Source organism: Copadichromis virginalis, linkage group LG14 (genome assembly GCF_057382275.1).
Source record: "Copadichromis virginalis isolate Kocher_CV1m ecotype Utaka linkage group LG14, C_Virginalis_male_GT1.1, whole genome shotgun sequence".
Taxonomy (NCBI): domain Eukaryota; kingdom Metazoa; phylum Chordata; class Actinopteri; order Cichliformes; family Cichlidae; genus Copadichromis; species Copadichromis virginalis.
The window spans coordinates 42,219,999-42,238,844 of NC_140631.1; the positions used below are offsets into that span (position 1 = coordinate 42,219,999).

The 18,846-nt window shown below is 43.9% G+C and overlaps 2 protein-coding genes across 2 annotated transcripts in view; one reads left to right on the plus strand and one right to left on the minus strand.

Moving 5' to 3' along the window:
• Positions 1–2,851, plus strand: part of ece2b (endothelin converting enzyme 2b) — a 38,085-nt gene extending 35,234 nt beyond the window's left edge. Inside the window, exons 17-19 of the mRNA XM_085431017.1 lie at positions 209–399; positions 477–572; positions 865–2,851. Of these exons, the coding sequence (XP_085287143.1) occupies positions 209–399; positions 477–572; positions 865–1,041 (464 nt within the window). The 3' untranslated portion in view covers positions 1,042–2,851. The remainder of the gene's footprint in view (positions 1–208; positions 400–476; positions 573–864) is intronic.
• Positions 2,852–4,012: 1,161 nt separating this feature from the next.
• On the minus strand, positions 4,013–18,319 carry LOC146694728 (scavenger receptor cysteine-rich type 1 protein M130-like; the record flags this gene model as incomplete). Its single annotated transcript, XM_085478752.1, has 8 exons — positions 4,013–5,005; positions 5,095–5,186; positions 8,098–8,427; positions 12,448–12,729; positions 12,802–13,107; positions 16,362–16,643; positions 16,716–17,021; positions 18,028–18,319. Coding segments are annotated over 8 exons (2,007 nt in total), but the record flags the coding sequence as incomplete, so codon positions are not given.
• Between the last annotated feature and the right edge of the window lie 527 nt (positions 18,320–18,846).

An 18,846-nucleotide genomic window follows, 5' to 3' on the forward strand; every position in this document is an offset into this window, starting at 1 on the left:
ATTCCATAATTTACCTCAAAATGAACTAAACAAACCTAATGAGCTGGAACTAAATCATGTTTAACGGGAGCTTAAAACAGGCTCAGGCTCCAAACTGCCACAAAAACAGGAGCATGAAACATTAAACAATTGGAGAACCACAGATGGTAATCCTGATTACCTCAGGAAAGTACCAACACAGCTGCAATGTGGTCCTTGTGTCCATCAGGTCGTGAGTATGATAAAGAAGGAAACTTGAGGCCATGGTGGCAGAACTCGTCCGTGGAGGCGTTTCGCCAGCGGACCGAGTGTATGGTGGATCAGTACGGCCGCTACACCGTCAACGGAGAACACATCAACGGAAAACAGACACTCGGAGAAAACATCGCCGACAATGGGGGGCTAAAGGCCGCGTATCACGTGAGTAGGAACACAAACCGCTGCAGCAACAGGTCAACACCTCCCACTAACCCGCGTGTTGATGTTTTCCTCCTAAGGCCTATCGGTCATGGATCCAGGGAAACGGAGATGAGAAAAGACTTCCTGCTGTCAACCTGACCAATGACCAGCTTTTCTTCGTTGGATTTGCCCAGGTGAGACGCTGCAGACAAACAACGAAGCTCAGCTATTTGCTTTTTTCAGTTACAGATCTAGACCGCCAAACCTAAATGGGATTAGTTCATTCAACTCAGAAAATGTCAAACGCCATCCGTTTCCTGTTACCACTGGTGTCCCCCAGGGATCTGTCCTCGAACCTCTTATAATAGTCATCTACTTCCTGTTGCTCAAAGGAAGTAGATGATTGTGAGACATTTGATTAAAAAAATGAAAGCAAATGCTGCATCGAGATTTGTCCCTTCTCAGATTTCTGTTCTGTTCTTTTAGGTGTGGTGCTCAGTTCGGACACCAGAGAGCGCTCACGAGGGCCTCGTGACCGACCCCCACAGTCCTCCCCGATACAGAGTCATCGGCACGCTCGCCAACTCTCCGGACTTCAGCCGCCACTTTAACTGCCCCGAAGGGACACCCATGAATACGGGGAAGCGCTGCGAAGTCTGGTAGTCAGACCTGAAAGGACCAGCTCGGGGTGGTGCAGGAACGGGGGGGGGAGTCTGTCAGCTGACGGGTTGACGGGCTCGTTAGTGTCTTAATTAGAGTTCAGGTTCTTTCGTGGGGTGGGGGGAGCAGGTGTAATCTTCAGCTTCAGTTAATCTGTAACTTGGTGACGATCAGACTTACTTCCTGTCTGGAAACTAAACGGACTCGGTGGACGTCACACAGACACGAAGGACTGACGAGGAAGAAGAAGCCACGTGGGCGGTGGCGATGATTCCTGCTTTTATCACGTTATTGATTCATAGTGTTATTAATGGGCTTTGGTTTGTGTGTGCGTGCGTGTGTGTGTGTGTGTGTGCGCGTTTTGTCCGTTGTGTGAAAGAGCTCTATAATTCCACCCCCTACGACATCACTGTGATGACCTCATACAAAGTTGAACTGTTACATAATCAGTCATGGCTGTGTGTGTGTGTGATTGGCCACTCAGTTATTGAGGAAGCTGTCGCCTGATTGGCTGGGAGGCTTTCAGTTTTAGGGGTGTAGATTAGGATTAAGGAGAGGAACGAGGGTTTCGTGGATTATTTATGAGGTTTTAAGCATTTAAAACACTTTTTCTCGGATTTATCTCCTCGGTCCGTTTCTCGTGTATATAATCTGTCAGAAATGTCGAAGTTGAATCCACGCTGTAACCACTGTTTCACTCTAAATTAAGACAGACGTGACATATTTTAAAAGGTTTTCCATCATTTTGTAATCTATTACAACCCTTTAATGAGTCTGTCGAGGATTGCCTTAAAGCCAGCGTTATCTTTAGGTAACACAGAGCATAGCTCACCTTCCAGTTTGCACAGTTTAACCGACTCACTACGTTAGCGCTCTGCAACCACTAAGTAACACACTGTTACCAGGAGACACAGCCTCACTTCCAGGTAAAGACCAGTGTCAGTGAATCAAACAGTGAGTAGAGAGGAAACAGCTTAAAACCAAAACCTGATCCTAAAACTGAGTTTGGAATTAAAATTTCAAAATAAAATGCAAACACAATCCTGTCTATGGTCTATCTCACAAAAATAGATGATTTATTTGCAGTGTTTTGGTAGCTCATCTTTATCAGGTAAACGGTGAACCTCTGAACATCTACCACAGCGGTCTGGTTCACATGCAGCTCCACGTCACCAGTTTTCACCCATTTGCCAACAAAACAACTTAAAACAGAAGAAGTGGGAAATATACACTGGTGGGTGAAACTGGAGGTGTGGAGTGCGTGGTCCGCTGGTGAAATGGTGGATACTAAGAGCTTAGTGGCACAGGAAGTAGTGGAAGTCAATCAAATTTCCCAGTTGTATTTGTTTCTAATGTTTTATAATAACTCAAGTTTGCTGTTTCAAACACTAGTTATACAAAGAATCATAAATATACAAAAGTATGATGGAGTAAAGCTCACAGGACTGCATTTCAGATACAGTTGGTGCAACCGGTGAAAACACAAAACTGGAACACTTTATAATGAAACTAACAAGAAGCTCCACATACTCCTAATATACTAGTATAGATATCAAGCCACATGCAGCCATGTTTGTAGCCTTTGGATTTTTTTATTATTCTGTATTTAAATGATTTTCTATAGTTTTAAGCCATTCGGTGCGCGGGGAATGTGATTGGCTATAAGCTTGCTGATGTCATGGCTTCTCTTGTCACAAACCATTTGCCTGATCTGTGAACGAGTCCTTGGAGCTCTGCATCTGTCCCACTCTTTCATTTTTTGAAATAATCGGCTGCTCACTGAGCTCGAGGTCTGATGTGATGTGAGGGTGGCGTGAAACTTTTGGTGTATAAATGGGTTCATCATCAGACCTCGGCAGTAAACAGCTGGACCAGGAGTGGGATTACCTTTAGAAATACTCAGAGTAAACATAAATATGAGAGACAGACTGTCGAAGTTAAAGATCCAACACACGTTAAACCTTCATTCGTTAAAGAACTGACGACTTGGTACCTCAGACTTCATTACCAACGATTCCTTAAAACATGGCTGAACTTTAGCTCCCGCCCAGTGCAGGCACATGACTGACGACAGGTGGCGCTCTCGGCCCGCTCACCTGAACCACAAGCTTAATATTCACGTTAAAGTCAGTGTTGTGATAATAACCATACACTGTGTATTGTCAGTGTTTGTGCATGAGTGGGTGTGCGTGTTTTGGAGTGTGTGCCGGCTTCGCCTCCCCCTATGACATGACCGTCCAATCCTACGCAGCTCCCGTGTGTGACGTCTTTTGTTCTGCAGAAGAAGAAGCTGCCTCCGGCGAAAGATGTGTCTGGGTGCGTTTGCGTGTTCTTGTATGTCTATTGTTGTAAGGACGATTAAAAACGTTGGTTCTCCACTTTGGGACAGATTTTCTGAGACCCTTTAGAAGCAGGGTTAGGTTATGAGTTGGGGGGGTGCATCGCATCTACAAGGGTCCTTGTGTAGGTGCAATGAAACAATAGACAGACAAGTGTGTGTGTGTCAGGAGTCAGAGCTGTGTAAAAATCTGTGTGTACAGTAAACAACAATAGAGCTGAAGTAGAAGAAACTGCTCATTTTAAACTCTGTGTCTGTCCTGAGGGGGCGTCAGTGCTCGTCCAATCACAAGGCTGCGTTTCAGGTGGCTGCTGTGGGGGAAAAAACACCTGAAGTTTTATCTGCTTTTATTTTATTGCCCGAGAATGTAGAGAAAAGAATGAGAAATGTTTTCTATCAGGCTGCAGAAATATAATAAACACTGAACACACTCAGCCACACAGTCCTGCTCTGTTATTACAAGGAAAGGTGGAGCACGGGTGGGGGTGCATGATCGCTTTGGCTCCACCCAGCATGTGAGTGTTTGAATGTAAGCTTGTTTCTTTTACCTTCTCTGTAACACGGCTGCTGACGAGGATCAAATCAATCAACTAGAAAATCAATGAGAAAAGGCACTATTGAAAGTTAATGGTGTGCTGTCCTCACCCTCAGGTTCCTGGTTTTCACCAGCGAGCTAACAATGCTCCAGTAATCAGACTCATTTTCCTTTTTTGTGCTGATTTATTGAATGATGGCCTCTGACCTTCTCTTTGACCATTGTAAAACTGAAAACATACAAAATATTGTATTAGCTAACTAACATTGCAAACTAGCTTGTTACAAGCTTACTGCAAGCTAACAAGATAAAACTTTCATACTCAATTAAACAAAGTTTTAAACACAACAAGTGACAATTATTATTTAATCATCACTCATACTTACGGACAAATCTCGTCCGAAGCAACATTTTCAGCTTGGAACGATAATGCTTCAGCATTACGTTCAGCCATCTTGGATTTTCCACTTCCTCTATTTTTCTTTTTCCAAAGTAATCAAAATAATATTACAAATCAGCCACTAGAGGGGGCTCTAGGGCAGATTACTAAACTGTATTATCCAGCGTAACATATAAAAGGCAGAACAAATATCCTTTATTTATATAAAGTTCTGCCAGGAGAGCAGACTCTGCTCCACACTGGAGCCTCCGCTTCTCCATAGAGCGCCCCCTGGAGGAGCGAAGGAGGCCCACAGCCAAGCTCCCTACAGACCACCTCTGCATCCTGCAGGTCAAGCTTCACGCACTGAGGACCATCTCTGGTTACACTTCCCTGCAGTCAGTGTTGAACAGCAGGTACATTAGGGGCCAGTTTCTGTGTAAAAATGTGATTAAAAACCTGAAACACTTTGATGGTTTTGGACTTTTCATGCTGGCAGTAAGAAAACAACAGAATCATTCCAGCCTGACTGATTAACAGAATCTTTGGTAGAAAGAAAGTAAAATCTGTGACTGAGGTGATGGATGAGCTGAGAACTTCATCTGGATATGAGATGAGCTCCTTCCTCTTCAGCCGGCCCTTCTTCAGCTGCACCAACACCAAAGTTAACCAGCTTGTTGTTCTCCGGTCTGCCCAGCTTCTGCCCCCTGCTGGCCTGGAGGGACATAAGCACACATAGATCAGACTGACTGCATCGTTCCTCTCTCAGGGCTTCGTTCTCTGATGCAAACATGTGTTCAGTACCTTACAGTAGAAATACAGGACAACGTTCTCCAACAGCAGGATCAGTGGCAGGACGAGCGCTCTGATGATGAAGCCTGTGGGATCTGGATGACCTGCGGGATCGAACACATTCACAGTCATCACGAGTCAAACAGCTGCCATTAAACACAAACTGCAGAGAAATCTGTGAACATCGTTTATCTGGACCTGAACCTCTGCTCTGAGGACAAACCCCTTTAAACCCCTCTGAGAATAATCTGTGACTGGAGCCTGCACAAGTTAAACTGAGTTTAGTGATACTTAAAAGTCAGAAAATGTTTTTCATCAATTAAAGACATAAAAAGCTGATTAGTCATGTGGATAAAATACATATATCCCTTCATTTATTGTCTCTTCCAACCATCCATGTAACATCAGGTGTTTCAGATCAGGTCATTGGTATTTAGGGAGTGATGCCTGTGACACTGAGGACCTGCTGTTGTCATTGGTGTTGAAGTTGTCTCATCATACTCTGGCCTCTGACAGTGGACTCATCTCTGTGCTTGTCCTGCTAGACCTTAGTGCAGCGTTCGATACTGTCGACCATAATATCCTATTAGAGCGATTAGAACATGCTGTAGGTATTACAGGTACTGCGCTGCAGTGGTTTGTATCATATCTATCTAATAGACTCCAGTTTGTGCATGTAAATGGAGAGTCCTCTTCACACACTGAGGTTAATTATGGAGTTCCACAGGGTTCAGTGCTAGGACCAATTCTGTTTACATTATACATGCTTCCCTTAGGCAGCATCATTAGAAGACATAGCATACATTTTCACTGCTATGCAGATGACACCCAGCTCTATCTGTCCATGAAGCCAGATAACACACACCAATGAGTTAAACTGCAGGAATGTCTTAAAGACATAAAGACCTGGATGGCCGCTAACTTTCTGCTTCTTAATTCAGATCAAACTGAGGTTATTGTACTCGGCCCTGAAAAGCCTAGAAATATGGTATCTAACCAGATTCTTACTCTGGATGGCATTACCTTGGCCTCCAGTAACAGTGTGAGGAACATTGGAGTCATTTTTGACCAGGACATGTCCTTCAACGCACATATTAAACAAATATGTAAGACTGCTTTCTTCCATTTGTGCAACATCTCTAAAGTTAGAAATATCCTGTCTCAGAGTGACGCTGAAAAACTAGTTCATGCATTTATTACTTCCAGGCTGGACGACTGTAATTCATTATTATCAGGAAGTCCTAAAAACTCCCTGAAAAGCCTTCAGCTAATCCAAAATGCTGCAGCAAGAGTCCTGACAGGGACTAGAAAGAGAGAGCAGATTTCTCCTGTTTTGGCTTCCTGTTAAATCCAGAATTCAAAATCCTGCTCCTCACATACAAGGTCTTAAATAATCAGGCCCCATCTTATCTTAATGACCTTGTAGTACCATATCACCCTATTAGAGCACTTCGCTCTCGCTCTGCAGGCCTACTTGTTGTTCCTAGAGTATTTAAAAGTAGAATGGGAGGCAGAGCCTTCAGTTTTCAGGCCCCTCTTCTGTGGAACCAGCTTCCAGTTTGGATTCAGGAGACAGACACTATCTCTACTTTCAAGATCAGGCTTCAAACTTTCCTTTTTGCTAAAGCATATAGTTAGGGCTGGACCAGGTGACCCTGAATCCTCCCTTAGTTATGCTGCAATAGACGTAGGCTGCCGGGGGATTCCCATGATGCATTGAGTTTTTCCTTTCCAGTCACCTTTCTCACTCACTATGTGTTAACAGACCTCTCTGCATTGAATCATATCTGTTATTAACCTCTGTCTCTCTTCCACAGCATGTCTTTATCCTGTCTTCCTTCTCTCACCCCAACCAATCACAGCAGATGGCCCCGCCCCTCCCTGAGCCTGGTTCTGCTGGAGGTTTCTTCCTGTTAAAAGGGAGTTTTTCCTTCCCACTGTTGCCAAAGTGCTGCTCATAGGGGGTTATATGATTGTTGGGTTTTTCTCTGTATCTATGAGGCACCTTGAGGCGACTTGTGTTGTGATTTGGCGCTATATAAATAAAATTGAATTGAATTGAATTGAATTGAATTGAATTGAATTGAATCATACTATTATCTACACAACATTCTCTGGGGTTAGGGGTATGTCTGGTATTACATTTTAAAGGTACCAGGAGTGATCAATCGGTGTATTTTGTGGAAATCAAGCAGCTGCTTGTTTCTGGTTAATCCTTTTTGAGTCAAAAAGCTGTCTCCAAACCCCCCCACACCTCATTCCTGGATCTGCCAGTAACTCTACAGCTGTTAGTGTCAAAGTGATGCAAACATATTGAGCTTGTACACATTTAACCGGCACAGCAGAAAACCAGGAAAATCCTTTATGGCCCAAGAAAAACTACAAACTACAGTTGGTCAACATCCAATCAAAGAGAAATAATTTGCTTTAGATAGACAAATCAAAGATGAAATGTTTGGCTACAGTAACTGTAGAGACATTCAGAACAAACCAATGGCAGATGTTAAAAAACAAACCATCAACCAGGCAGAACTATGCTGGTGTGTTGTTGCTTCACAGCATCAGAGATGGAGAGACTTCAGCCACTGATTCCACTCTGAACTGCAACATAATGATGACACATCTGTCTTAAAACTGAACAAGGACTAGATGAGTCGATGGGATAATGATCCTCAACACATGAACACATTCACCAATAAGTGACTCAGAAAGAAGAATTAGAGGAGGAAGGAGTCAACGCCCAGTTCAGCTGAATCCCGCTGGAGTGTTGTGTGACGAAGCAGGTGGCACACGCAGGAAAACCACCCAGAAACAACATTCTGGCTTAAACAGCAGTCCAGATGTTAACAGGATGTGCCTGGGAGGACTGATGTTTTGATTTGTCGCTGTGTAAATGAAATAGTTTTCAGAGAACCGGCGTTACTGTGGTAACCATTCATACTCTGCTCGTCACTGTTTCTGGCTGCAAACCTTTCAAAGTTAGATTTTACAGAAAATCTCTCTGCTTCAGCTCACCTGAGACAGTCACAGACAGCTGGCGGCTCTCAGAGGAGAAGTTGTGAGAAAAAACATAAACACGATAAAAGCAGCTGTAGTTTCCTTGGTGGGCGGGCTCTGTGACAGGAAACAGGAAGTGGGCAGAGTGATTGACAGCTGGCTGGGTGTAGTTGTATGCTGTGTTGGAGGAAGTGAAGGTGAGCTGGAAGGAGCCTCCTGGGAACTGTGGCTGGATGGAGCAGCTGATGGTCAAGCTAGAGCCCCTGGACACCCGAAGCCCCTGCTGCTGTGCCTCGGAGACCCCGTCCATGGAGGCAGGGACAATAATGCTTGGCTGAGCCAGCAGGTCTGTAAATGAACAGAGACCATGACAGGTGAGGTCATCATCAGAGGCCTTATGGCAAACAAAACAGCCTCTGAACAGCAGCGACGACGGACTGTAAACTGAGATACTGGATCCACCTTCAGGACCTCCACAAACCCAGTCACACAACTTCCTCCAGATGTTTGTTGAACATCAGCAGTTTATGGAAAGACTGAAGTTTGCAAAAAGTTAAACCTTTCTTTGACTCTTGGTGGCGCTGTCACTTGGTGTTCGCTCGCTCTGTGGTAGAGTATCACTTCCTGTTCAAACACAGTGGTGTTTCTGAGTAGCTTATTTGCTTAGCAATTTAATTAACAACTTTTAAATACATTCTTCTTTCATAGTATAATCTTCACGTGCTTCACCCGAAGCACACTGTCTGTGTACTCACTACCTAATTTATAGCCAAAGTATTCACTCACTGTCTCTGTACTGTTTCGCTAGCTTAGCTTAGCTCGTAGCCAACTCGTTAGCACCATGGCTACTTCACCTGTCCCTCCTGCACTTTCTTGCTCATTGTGTCAGATGTTTAGTTACTCCTCGGCCTCCTTTAGCAGTAATGATATCTGTAACAAATGTAGCATATTTGCAGCTCTGGAGGCCAGGATTACTGAATTGGAGACTCGGCTTCGCACCCTTCATTCACCTGTAGCTAGCCAGGCCCCTGTAGCTGGTGCAGCCGAAGATAGCGTAGGCCCCGCTAGCTGTTCCCCGGCAGACCCCAAGCAGCTGGGGAAAGAGGGCGGCTGGGTGACGGTGAGGAGGAAGCATAGTCCCAAACAGAAGCCCCAGGTACACCACCAACCCGTTCATGTGTCTAACCGTTTTTCCCCACTCGGCGACACACCCGCCGGGGGTCAAACTCTGGTAATTGGTGATTCTGTTCTCAGACATGTGAAGCTAGAGACACCGGCAACCATAGTCAATTGTCTTCCAGGGGCCAGAGCAGGCGACATTGAAGGAAATTTAAAACTGCTGGCTAAGGGTAAACGTAAATTCAGTAAAATCATAATTCACGTCAGCAGTAATGACACCCGGTTACGCCAATCGGAGGTCACTAAAATCAATATTGAATCGGTGTGCAACTTTGCCAAAACAATGTCGGACTCTGTAGTTTTCTCTGGTCCCCTCCCCAATCAGACCAGGAGTGACATGTTTAGCTGCATGTTCTCCTTAAATTGCTGGCTGTCTGAGTGGTGTCCCAGAAACGATGTGGGCTTCATAGATAATTGGCAAACCTTCTGGAGGAAACCTGGTCTTGTTAGGAGAGACGGCATCCATCCCACTTTGGATGGAGCAGCTCTCATTTCTAGAAATATGGACAAATTTATTAAACCCCCCAAAATATGACTATCCAGAGTTGGGACCAGGAAGCAGAGTTGCAGTCTTACACGCCTCTCTGCAGCTTCTCTCCTCCTGCTACCCCCCCAAAAACCCATCTCCATAGAGACTGTGTCAGCTCCCAAACAGACAAAAAACAAACTAAAAACCAGCAACAAACAACTTAAACATAAACAATTACAAAGAAAGAACAATACAGTATCCACATCTGAACCAAAGAGTAAAACAGTGAAATGTGGATTATTAAATATTAGGTCTCTCTCCTCCAAGTCTCTGTTAGTACATGACTTAATAATTGATCAACAAATTGATTTACTCTGCCTTATAGAAACCTGGTTGCAGCAGGATGATTATGTTAGTTTAAATGAATCAACACCCCCGAGTCATTCTAACTACCAGAAACCTCGAAGCACAGGCCGAGGGGGAGGTGTGGCAGCAATTTTTCACACCAGCCTATTAATTAATGAAAGACCAAGACAGACTTTTAATTCATTTGAAAGCCTGATGCTTCGCCTCGTCCACCCCAGCTGTGAAACTCAGAAACCAGTCTTACTTGTTATCATCTATCGTCCACCTGGGCCTTACACAGAGTTTCTGTCTGATTTCTCAGACTTTATATCTAATTTAGTTCTGAGCTCAGATAAAATAATTATTGTGGGTGATTTTAACATCCATGTAGATGCTAAAAATGACAGTCTCAACATGGCATTTAATCTGTTATTAGACTCAATTGGCTTCTCTCAAAATGTAAAAGAACCCACCCACCACTTTAATCACACTCTAGATCTTGTTTTAACATATGGCATAGAAACTGAACATTTAACAGTGTTTCCTGAAAACCCTCTCCTGTCTGATCATTTCCTGATAACATTTACATTTACAATAATTGATTACACAGCGGTGAAGAGTAGACTTTATCACAGTAGATGTCTTTCTGAAAGCACTGTAACTAAGTTTAAGAATATAATCCACCCACTGTTATCATCTCCAATGCCCTGTACCAACACAGAGCAGAGCAGCTATCTGAACCCAACAGAGGTCGATCATCTTGTTAATAATTTCACCTCCTCACTACGTACGACTCTGGATACTGTAGCTCCTGTGAAAACTAAGGTCTCTAATCAGAAGTACCTGACTCCGTGGTATAATTCTCCATCACGTAGCCTAAAGCAGATGACTCGTAAGCTGGAGAGGAAATGGCGTGTCACAAATTTAGAGGATCATCATTTAGCCTGGAGAAATAGTTTGCTGCTTTATAAGAAAGCCCTCCGCAAAGCCAGAACATCTTACTATTCATCACTGATTGAAGAAAATAAGAACAACCCCAGGTTTCTCTTCAGCTCTGTAGCCAGGCTGACAAACAGTCAGAGCTCTTTTGAGCCAACCATCCCTTTAACGTTAACTAGTAATGACTTCATGAACTTCTTCACAAATAACATTTTTATCATTAGAGAAAAAATGACCAATAATCATCCCACAGATGTAATATTATCTACAGCTACTCTTAGTACCATTGATGTTAAGTTAGACTCTTTTTCTCCAATTGATCTTTCTGAGTTAACTTCAATAATTACTTCCTCCTAACCATCAACGTGTCTTTTAGACCCCATTCCTACAAAACTGCTCAAAGAAGTCCTGCCATTAATTAATTCTTCGATCTTAAATATGATCAACCTATCTCTAATGATCAGCTATGTACCACAGGCCTTCAAGCTGGCCATGCATTGAGTTTTTCCTTTCCAGTCACCTTTCTCACTCACTATGTGTTAACAGACCTCTCTGCATTGAATCATATCTGTTATTAACCTCTGTCTCTCTTCCACAGCATGTCTTTATCCTGTCTTCCTTCTCTCACCCCAACCGGTCACAGCAGATGGCCCCGCCCCTCCCTGAGCCTGGTTCTGCCGGAGGTTTCTTCCTGTTAAAAGGGAGTTTTTCCTTCCCACTGTCGCCAAAGTGCTGCTCATAGGGGGTCATATGATTGTTGGGTTTTTCTCTGTATCTATGAAGCGCCTTGAGGCGACTTTTGTTGTGATTTGGCGCTATAGAAATAAAATTGAATTGAATTGAATTGTCACAGATCATGACTGTGAAGAGAAATGAAACACAGCCCCTTAAATATTCTCAGGGGTAACTCATAAGTAATGATTAGGAGTTTTCAGATCTTTTAAAACATTTTCATGTACTTCGTTCTCATGAGAACATTTCTCCTTGTTGAAGTGATTTATTTGTAGCTGTCTGGTCTACGCTGCTATAAGCTTTTGCTTGGTTAACTGCATGCAAACGACTGCTGAGTGCGACAGAAAGAGCAGCAGCAGTAAAACGAGTTAATGGGATCATTAAAGGTTTGTTTATTTGTAAGTACTAACGTCAGGTACTGTTAGCTAGGTTAAGTAGGTCACATACCAGCAAATTTCAACCTGAGTATTGTTCGGCAGTTCTTTTGCTTCCTCCATAGACTCTAGTGTTCAAATGTACAACTTCGTAAGAGTTTGCAGCTGGTTACATAAACTTTCTTGGTCTCGGTGCTTAAATGTTCCCTTCATAACTCTTTAAAATGAACTAAATCTATGTCTTCCACTAACAATCACTTCCTTCGTGTCACACCTTCAACTATTTTTCCCCCCGTTGTTTTTCACAAACTGTGTAATTGATGGGCTTACCTGAACAGGTGACACTGAGCACAGAGGAAGAGTAAGATGGTTCTACACATTCCCTTAGGGAAGATCTCAGCTTGAAACAATCAGGATTGATCTTCAACACAAATCTGTATGTGGACTTTTTTTTTCCAACAGAAACAGCAGAGCCACAGTCCAGATGTTCACAGAAGACACCTGCTGCCTTCAGAGGCCAGTCAGAGCCAATCACTGGTCTCCATTCTCCCAGGTGTTTCACCTCCAGTGTACCTGCACAGCGACTGGCTCCTCCCACCAACCTGACAGGCTCTGACAGAAAGCAGAGAGTCATCAGTGAGAGAACAAAGTGAGTTTGAGTCAAAGCTGCAGCTCCTCTTCTACCTGAGCAGGTGAGTCCAGCAGCTTTGCCAGGTGAGCAGCTGCTTCTAGCTGAGCCTGAGCTTCTACAGTCCAGGAGAGCAGACTCATGGCCTCCACACTGGAACTCTCTGCTCCACACTGGAGCCTCCGCTTCTCCATAGAGCGCCCCCCGGAGGAGCGAAGGAGGCCCACAGCCAAGCTCCCTGCAGACCACCTCTGCATCCTGCAGGTCAAAGTCAGCTTCACACACTGAGGACCATCTCTGGTTAGACTTCACCTGCAGTCCGCCTGAACACAGACTGGAACCGTTCAGCAGCCTGACAGAGTCTGCAGAGATCAGAGATCCATAATGTTCATGTTTCTTAGACTGTCAGCTAGATAATCTGCACATCTGCAGATTGTAATAAGAAACTCAGAGTAAGAGCAAAGTGTTTTTGTTCTGGTACCCCAAAAGGTCGATTCTGTTCATCTGGATGTAGTGTTCAACCTTTTGGGATTTACTTAGCTGGATGACTGAGCATCAGGACTTTGGAGCAGGAAGATAACAATGAATTAGATTAACAACAAAAACTACAATAACATCCATTCTGTCTTAATTAGATCTGCATTTCTTGGCTAATAATTCAGTTAGTGGAAGAATGGGGTCCGTACCCGCGTGCTGTGCTGAGTACCGCATGGTTTATGGATATCACAACCAACAGCATCAGTTACATGCACAGGAGCCACGCTTACCAGCAGGTACAGAAAAAACCTTGCTGTGAGGTGACAGTGCAATGTGCCACTGCACCTCCACGTTGCACCAGTTTGTGGTGTGTGAATGTACAGTCCCGTTTAAAATCACTTGGAAAATGGTGAAAAAATCATTGGATTTGGATCAGGGGAACACGAGGGATGGTCCAAAAGTGTGATGGAAGAAGTCCTTCAGCATTGTCCTGTTGATAAACCCGGGCATCACCACACAGACGAGCAGTGTTGGTCACGTTACTTGAAAAAAGTAATCAGTAACTAATTACTGATTACTTCCCCCAAAATGTAATCCCCTTACTTTACTGATTACTTATTTTCAAAGTAATTAGTTACTTTTTAAAAATATGATTTACAACCTGAAGAGGTGATAAAGCGAGAGATCTTTCAGCCCAATTCTACTTTTTCTACATAATCCATCATACAAAATGTAATCAAATGGAAAAGTCTCTTTTTAAAACTTGTTTTATTAGTTTTAACCTTTTAACTTTATGCATCAAGCAAAAATTCTCTGACTGTAAGAAATTAGTTTAACATTTAAACCTATTTTCTGCACATTCCAGCTCATAAAATAAAATATTTTTTGTGTTTACACTCAGTCTTTCAAATAGATGCAAGTAAAACACAGCAGAAAATAAATAAAGTCACAGACTCAGCGGCCCTGTTGCTCTATTTTCCCCTCTATTTAGGGGGTTGGGAAGCGTATCTGTAACCGGAAGCTCGCCGGTTCGATCCCCTGGGCTCTCTGTCCTGGTCGTTGTGTCCTTGGGCAAGACACTTTACCCTGCCGCCTACTGGTGTTGGCCAGAGGGGCCGATGGCGCGATATGGCAGCCTCGCCTCTGTCAGTCTGCCCCAGGGCAGCTGTGGCTACAACTTTAGCTGCCTCCACCAGTGTGTGAATGTGAGAGTGAATGAATAGTGGCATTGTAAAGCGCTATATAAATCCAATCCATTATTATTATTATTATTATTATTATTATTTTCACCTGTAAAGCAGGAGTGGGGTAGGCGGAGGTTTACCCTGGTGCAGGTGTGCCACGGTCAGTGGAAGAATCCGCGAGTTTCTCTGTGAGTTTCCCATTACGTCGTAGCTACTCGGTGCTTGTTGGAAGTTTAGGGGTTTTTTCGCTGTAAAAAGAAGTTTTCTTCCCACGCACAGCGGACACTAATGTTTTTGTCACTTTTTATGGATTCAAACTCAAAGTAAGGTCAGTACTTCCACGCTTTAAACGCTGCACGCTCATACTCTCTCTGCACTCGATATGTGATCCATTGTTGATCTGCACACAGCTGTTGTCACGAACGGCGCACTCGCTTACGTCACTGTCATGAGACACGCTCGCAATAAAATCACGGTTTTAGTAACGCAGTAACGCAGCGCTCCTACGGGAAAGTAACTGTAATGTAATTACCTTTTTTGCAATAGTAATCCCTTACTTTACTCGTTACTTGAAAAAAGTAATCTGATTACAGTAACGCATTACTTGCAACGTGTTACTGCCCATCTCTGCAGACGAGGGCCCTCAGTCATCAGGGATGCTCTGTGCATAGCCACATGGCCAGTGGTGTTTGATGCCCCTGCAGCTCCTGCAGCTCCGTTGTTCCACTGAAGGAAAAAGCACCCCAGACCATGATGGTGCCCCCCCCCCCCCCCCCCCCCCCCCCACTGTGGGCGTAGAAAACACCTCAGGTGGGATCTGCTTATCATGCCAGTAACTCTGGAAACCATCAGGGCCATCAAGGTTACATTTGCTCTCATTGGACAATAAAACTTTCCTCCACCTTTCAGCGTGCGATGTTTGGTCCAAGCGGTCATTTCTGTGGTGTCCAAGGAGACGAGGCCTTTGAAGGCGTTTTTTGTTTTTTAAGGCCCTTCAGTCTCAGATGTCGTCTGATGGTTGCTGGCTGCAGTCGGCTCCAGTAGCGGCATTGATTTGTGTTGAGAATCGTCCAGTGTCTTTACGGACAGCCAGTTGGATCCTCCGGCTCAGTGCTGGTGACATGTTTGGGGTTTTCCACTGGACTTTTTTGTTCCATAACCTTCAGGATCATTTAAGGAATTCCAAATGACTTTCTTACTGCGTCCCCCCTCAGCTGCGATGGCGCGCTGTGAGAGACCCTGCTTATGCAATTCGACAAACCGATCACGTTCAAAAACAAAACTTTTTTTGCCTTTGCCGTCAGAACGTCATGACAGTGACACCACCTGACAGAAAATGACAATGAATCCACAGTTTTGCACAGATTTGTCTTTTTTCCGGCCTGAACTTTGGATGAGCTGTAAAACAGTCTCAGTTTAAGTTTGTTTTGATTTTAAACTTTTGATCAGGGCTGAAACTCAAAGTATATTTTCATGATTTTCTATAACACAGGCTTCACCTCCGCCAACTGGAATTCCTGAGCTGGACCTCTGGACTGTGTCTATACTGCTGGATGTTTCCTAACACTAACTAGCTGTTACTTGTGTCTGTGTGATGCTTTTATGTGCTCTGTGAACCTAGTTTGATAACAAAGCTAGCATTAGCTGATAACACTTCAGAAAACCAACAAGACTTAAAGCTAAAGTCCAGAATTAAAAATATTTATATACAGTCTTCTGTCTGGTCAGTAGTGCAGCTTGATGCATTAACTTGGTCTGGACTGCGACTGATTTGGGAACAAGAGAAAATGACAGTGGGTCCTCTAAGCTAGCCAATAATGCTCAAGCTTCTTCTCAAAGGGGTATCCTTCGGACACAGCAATGGTACCACCTATTTACATTAGTCTAGATTGTATATCACCTGACATGGCTGCATATCTATCTTCTAATAACATTTATGAAAGTGATGGCCTTACCTGAACAGGTGAGATCAAGGATAGAGGAGGAGGACCATGATATTGCACACTCCCTCAGAGGAGATCCAGACTGAACACAGTCAGGGTTGATCCTCCAAACAGATCCATATGACTTAAATATCAGTCCTACAGAAACAGCAGAGCCACAGTCCAGATGTTCACAGACAACAGCTGCTGGTTTCATGGTCCAACCATTGTCATCCACTGGTCTCCATTCTCCCAGGTGTTTCACCTCCAGTGTACCTGCACAGCGACTGGCTCCTCCCACCAACCTGACAGGCTCTGACAGAAAGCAGAGAGTCATCAGTGAGAGAACAAAGTGAGTTTGAGTCAAAGCTGCAGCTCCTCTTCTACCTGAGCAGGTGAGTCCAGCAGCTTTGCCAGGTGAGCAGCTGCTTCTAGCTGAGCCTGAGCTTCTACAGTCCAGGAGAGCAGACTCATGGCCTCCACACTGGAACTCTCTGCTCCACACTGGAGCCTCCGCTTCTCCATAGAGCGCCCCCCGGAGGAGCGAAGGAGGCCCACAGCCAAGCTCCCTGCAGACCACCTCTGCATCCTGCAGGTCAAAGTCAGCTTCACACACTGAGGACCATCTCTGGTTAGACTTCACCTGCAGTCCGCCTGAACACAGACTGGAACCGTTCAGCAGCCTGACAGAGTCTGCAGAGATCAGAGACGCAGACACACAAGACAACGATGGCAGCAAACAACTATTCACTCATTCAGACTCACAACTCCAACATGAGTTCATCATTAACAACAGAATGTTATAGCAGCGCACGCTGGGCTCATGTCAGCATCACGTTTAGATTTTGTACGCAGATTTTTGAATAAAGCTTTGATTAGAAAATGTTCCAACGCTATCGAAAGGAGCAGGGCTGAGTACCCAGGGGAAAGAGGCCATGTGACCATGTTTCTCTGGCCTCCTCTCATACACTACACAGCTCTTTCTCCTCTTGAGCTCATGATGAACAGGTTTCTATACAGAAACAGGATTGTGGCAGTCTGCACGTTACAGGTTGAGGCTGATTTAGAATGATACCGATTCACTGACATAAACATGGAGCTACGAACAAGTTTAAGTTTAATAAACTCCTACAGTGATCTTGCATGGACACTTTTTCAAATTCTTTTTGGCCTTTTACTTAGACAGTGAAGAGCAGACAGAGAGAGAGGGAACAACCCCTTTCCCCCATTCATTCAATATATTTTTGGATTTCTTTAACGAAACTTTGCTGTGTCTGGTCTCATCATTCACACCATCTGGGCTCCATAGCACTTTTCCTTCAGTCAGTTAAATTCACCCACTGCAGTAAAACTAGCCCTTAAATAACTTTGTGTTACATGTGGCCTGATGTGTGAATGAATGGGTTTTGTGTTATTTAATTGGGTATTTTCTGTGTTTTGAAAGGTCTGCGACCAGAAAAACATGAAGTTTATTAAGAAAAGTGGTGTCAATGTTGCACATCCTGTCATTGTTTCAAAAGATTTCACCTGGCTGTGAAAAATGAAAAAAATAACAAGCTAAAAAGACCAAGTCAAACAGTAAAAACTGGAAACCAGCAGCTCAGAAACCCATCAAGCTGAAGAGGGAGCACCGACATGCTGGTTGGTGATTGGTCCAGAGAACTCCTGAAGTCCTGCTGGACAAAGTCGCTGCACTTACCTAAACAGGTGAGATTGAGCATGGTGGTAGAGGGTAACAGTCGTAAACAGTCCCCCAACTTAGATCCGGACTGAAAGCAGTCAGGTCTGAACGACCATACGAGTCTCCGTGGGGACTTTCTCTCTTGTACAGAAACAGCAGAGCCACAGTCCAGATGTTCACAGAACACAGCTGCTTTCTTCAGGGTCCAGTTATAGAAGTCTACTGGTGTCCATTCTCTCACGTGCTTTATCTCCAGTGTACCTCCACAGTGACTGGCTTTTCCCACCAACCTGACTTCATCAGGCTCTGAACAGGAAGCAGAGTAAAGAAAAAGGTCAAACGTTGCTGCTGATTCTGCGTTTGTGATTATTTATTTCTCTTTGACTCCGTTTACCTGCTGAACTCTGATTTCTCTCACTGATTCCTGAGGAGAAAATCAGAGAAGAGCCATTGATAAAAGTAATGCGTTACTGTAATCTGATTACTTTTTTGAAGTAATGAGCAATGTAAGGGATTACTATTGCAAACAAGTAATTAGATTACTGTTACTTTCGCATAAGCACGCTGCGTTACTGCGTTACTAAACCGTGATCAACAATGGATAATATGGAGCGATGGAGAGAGTATATGGAATCAGAACGATGCCACCTTGAAACGAAACCGAAAAATGGATTGAAACCGAAAAAAAATATTGTAACTGAAATAAATGTACTGAAAAATCTTGTATTGAAACCGAAAAAAAAATTGATAGTGAAAAACAATTAATTGAAACTGTAATTTTTTTGTTTTCGCTTACAATTTTTTTTTGTTTTCGGTTTCAATCCACTTTTCGGTTTC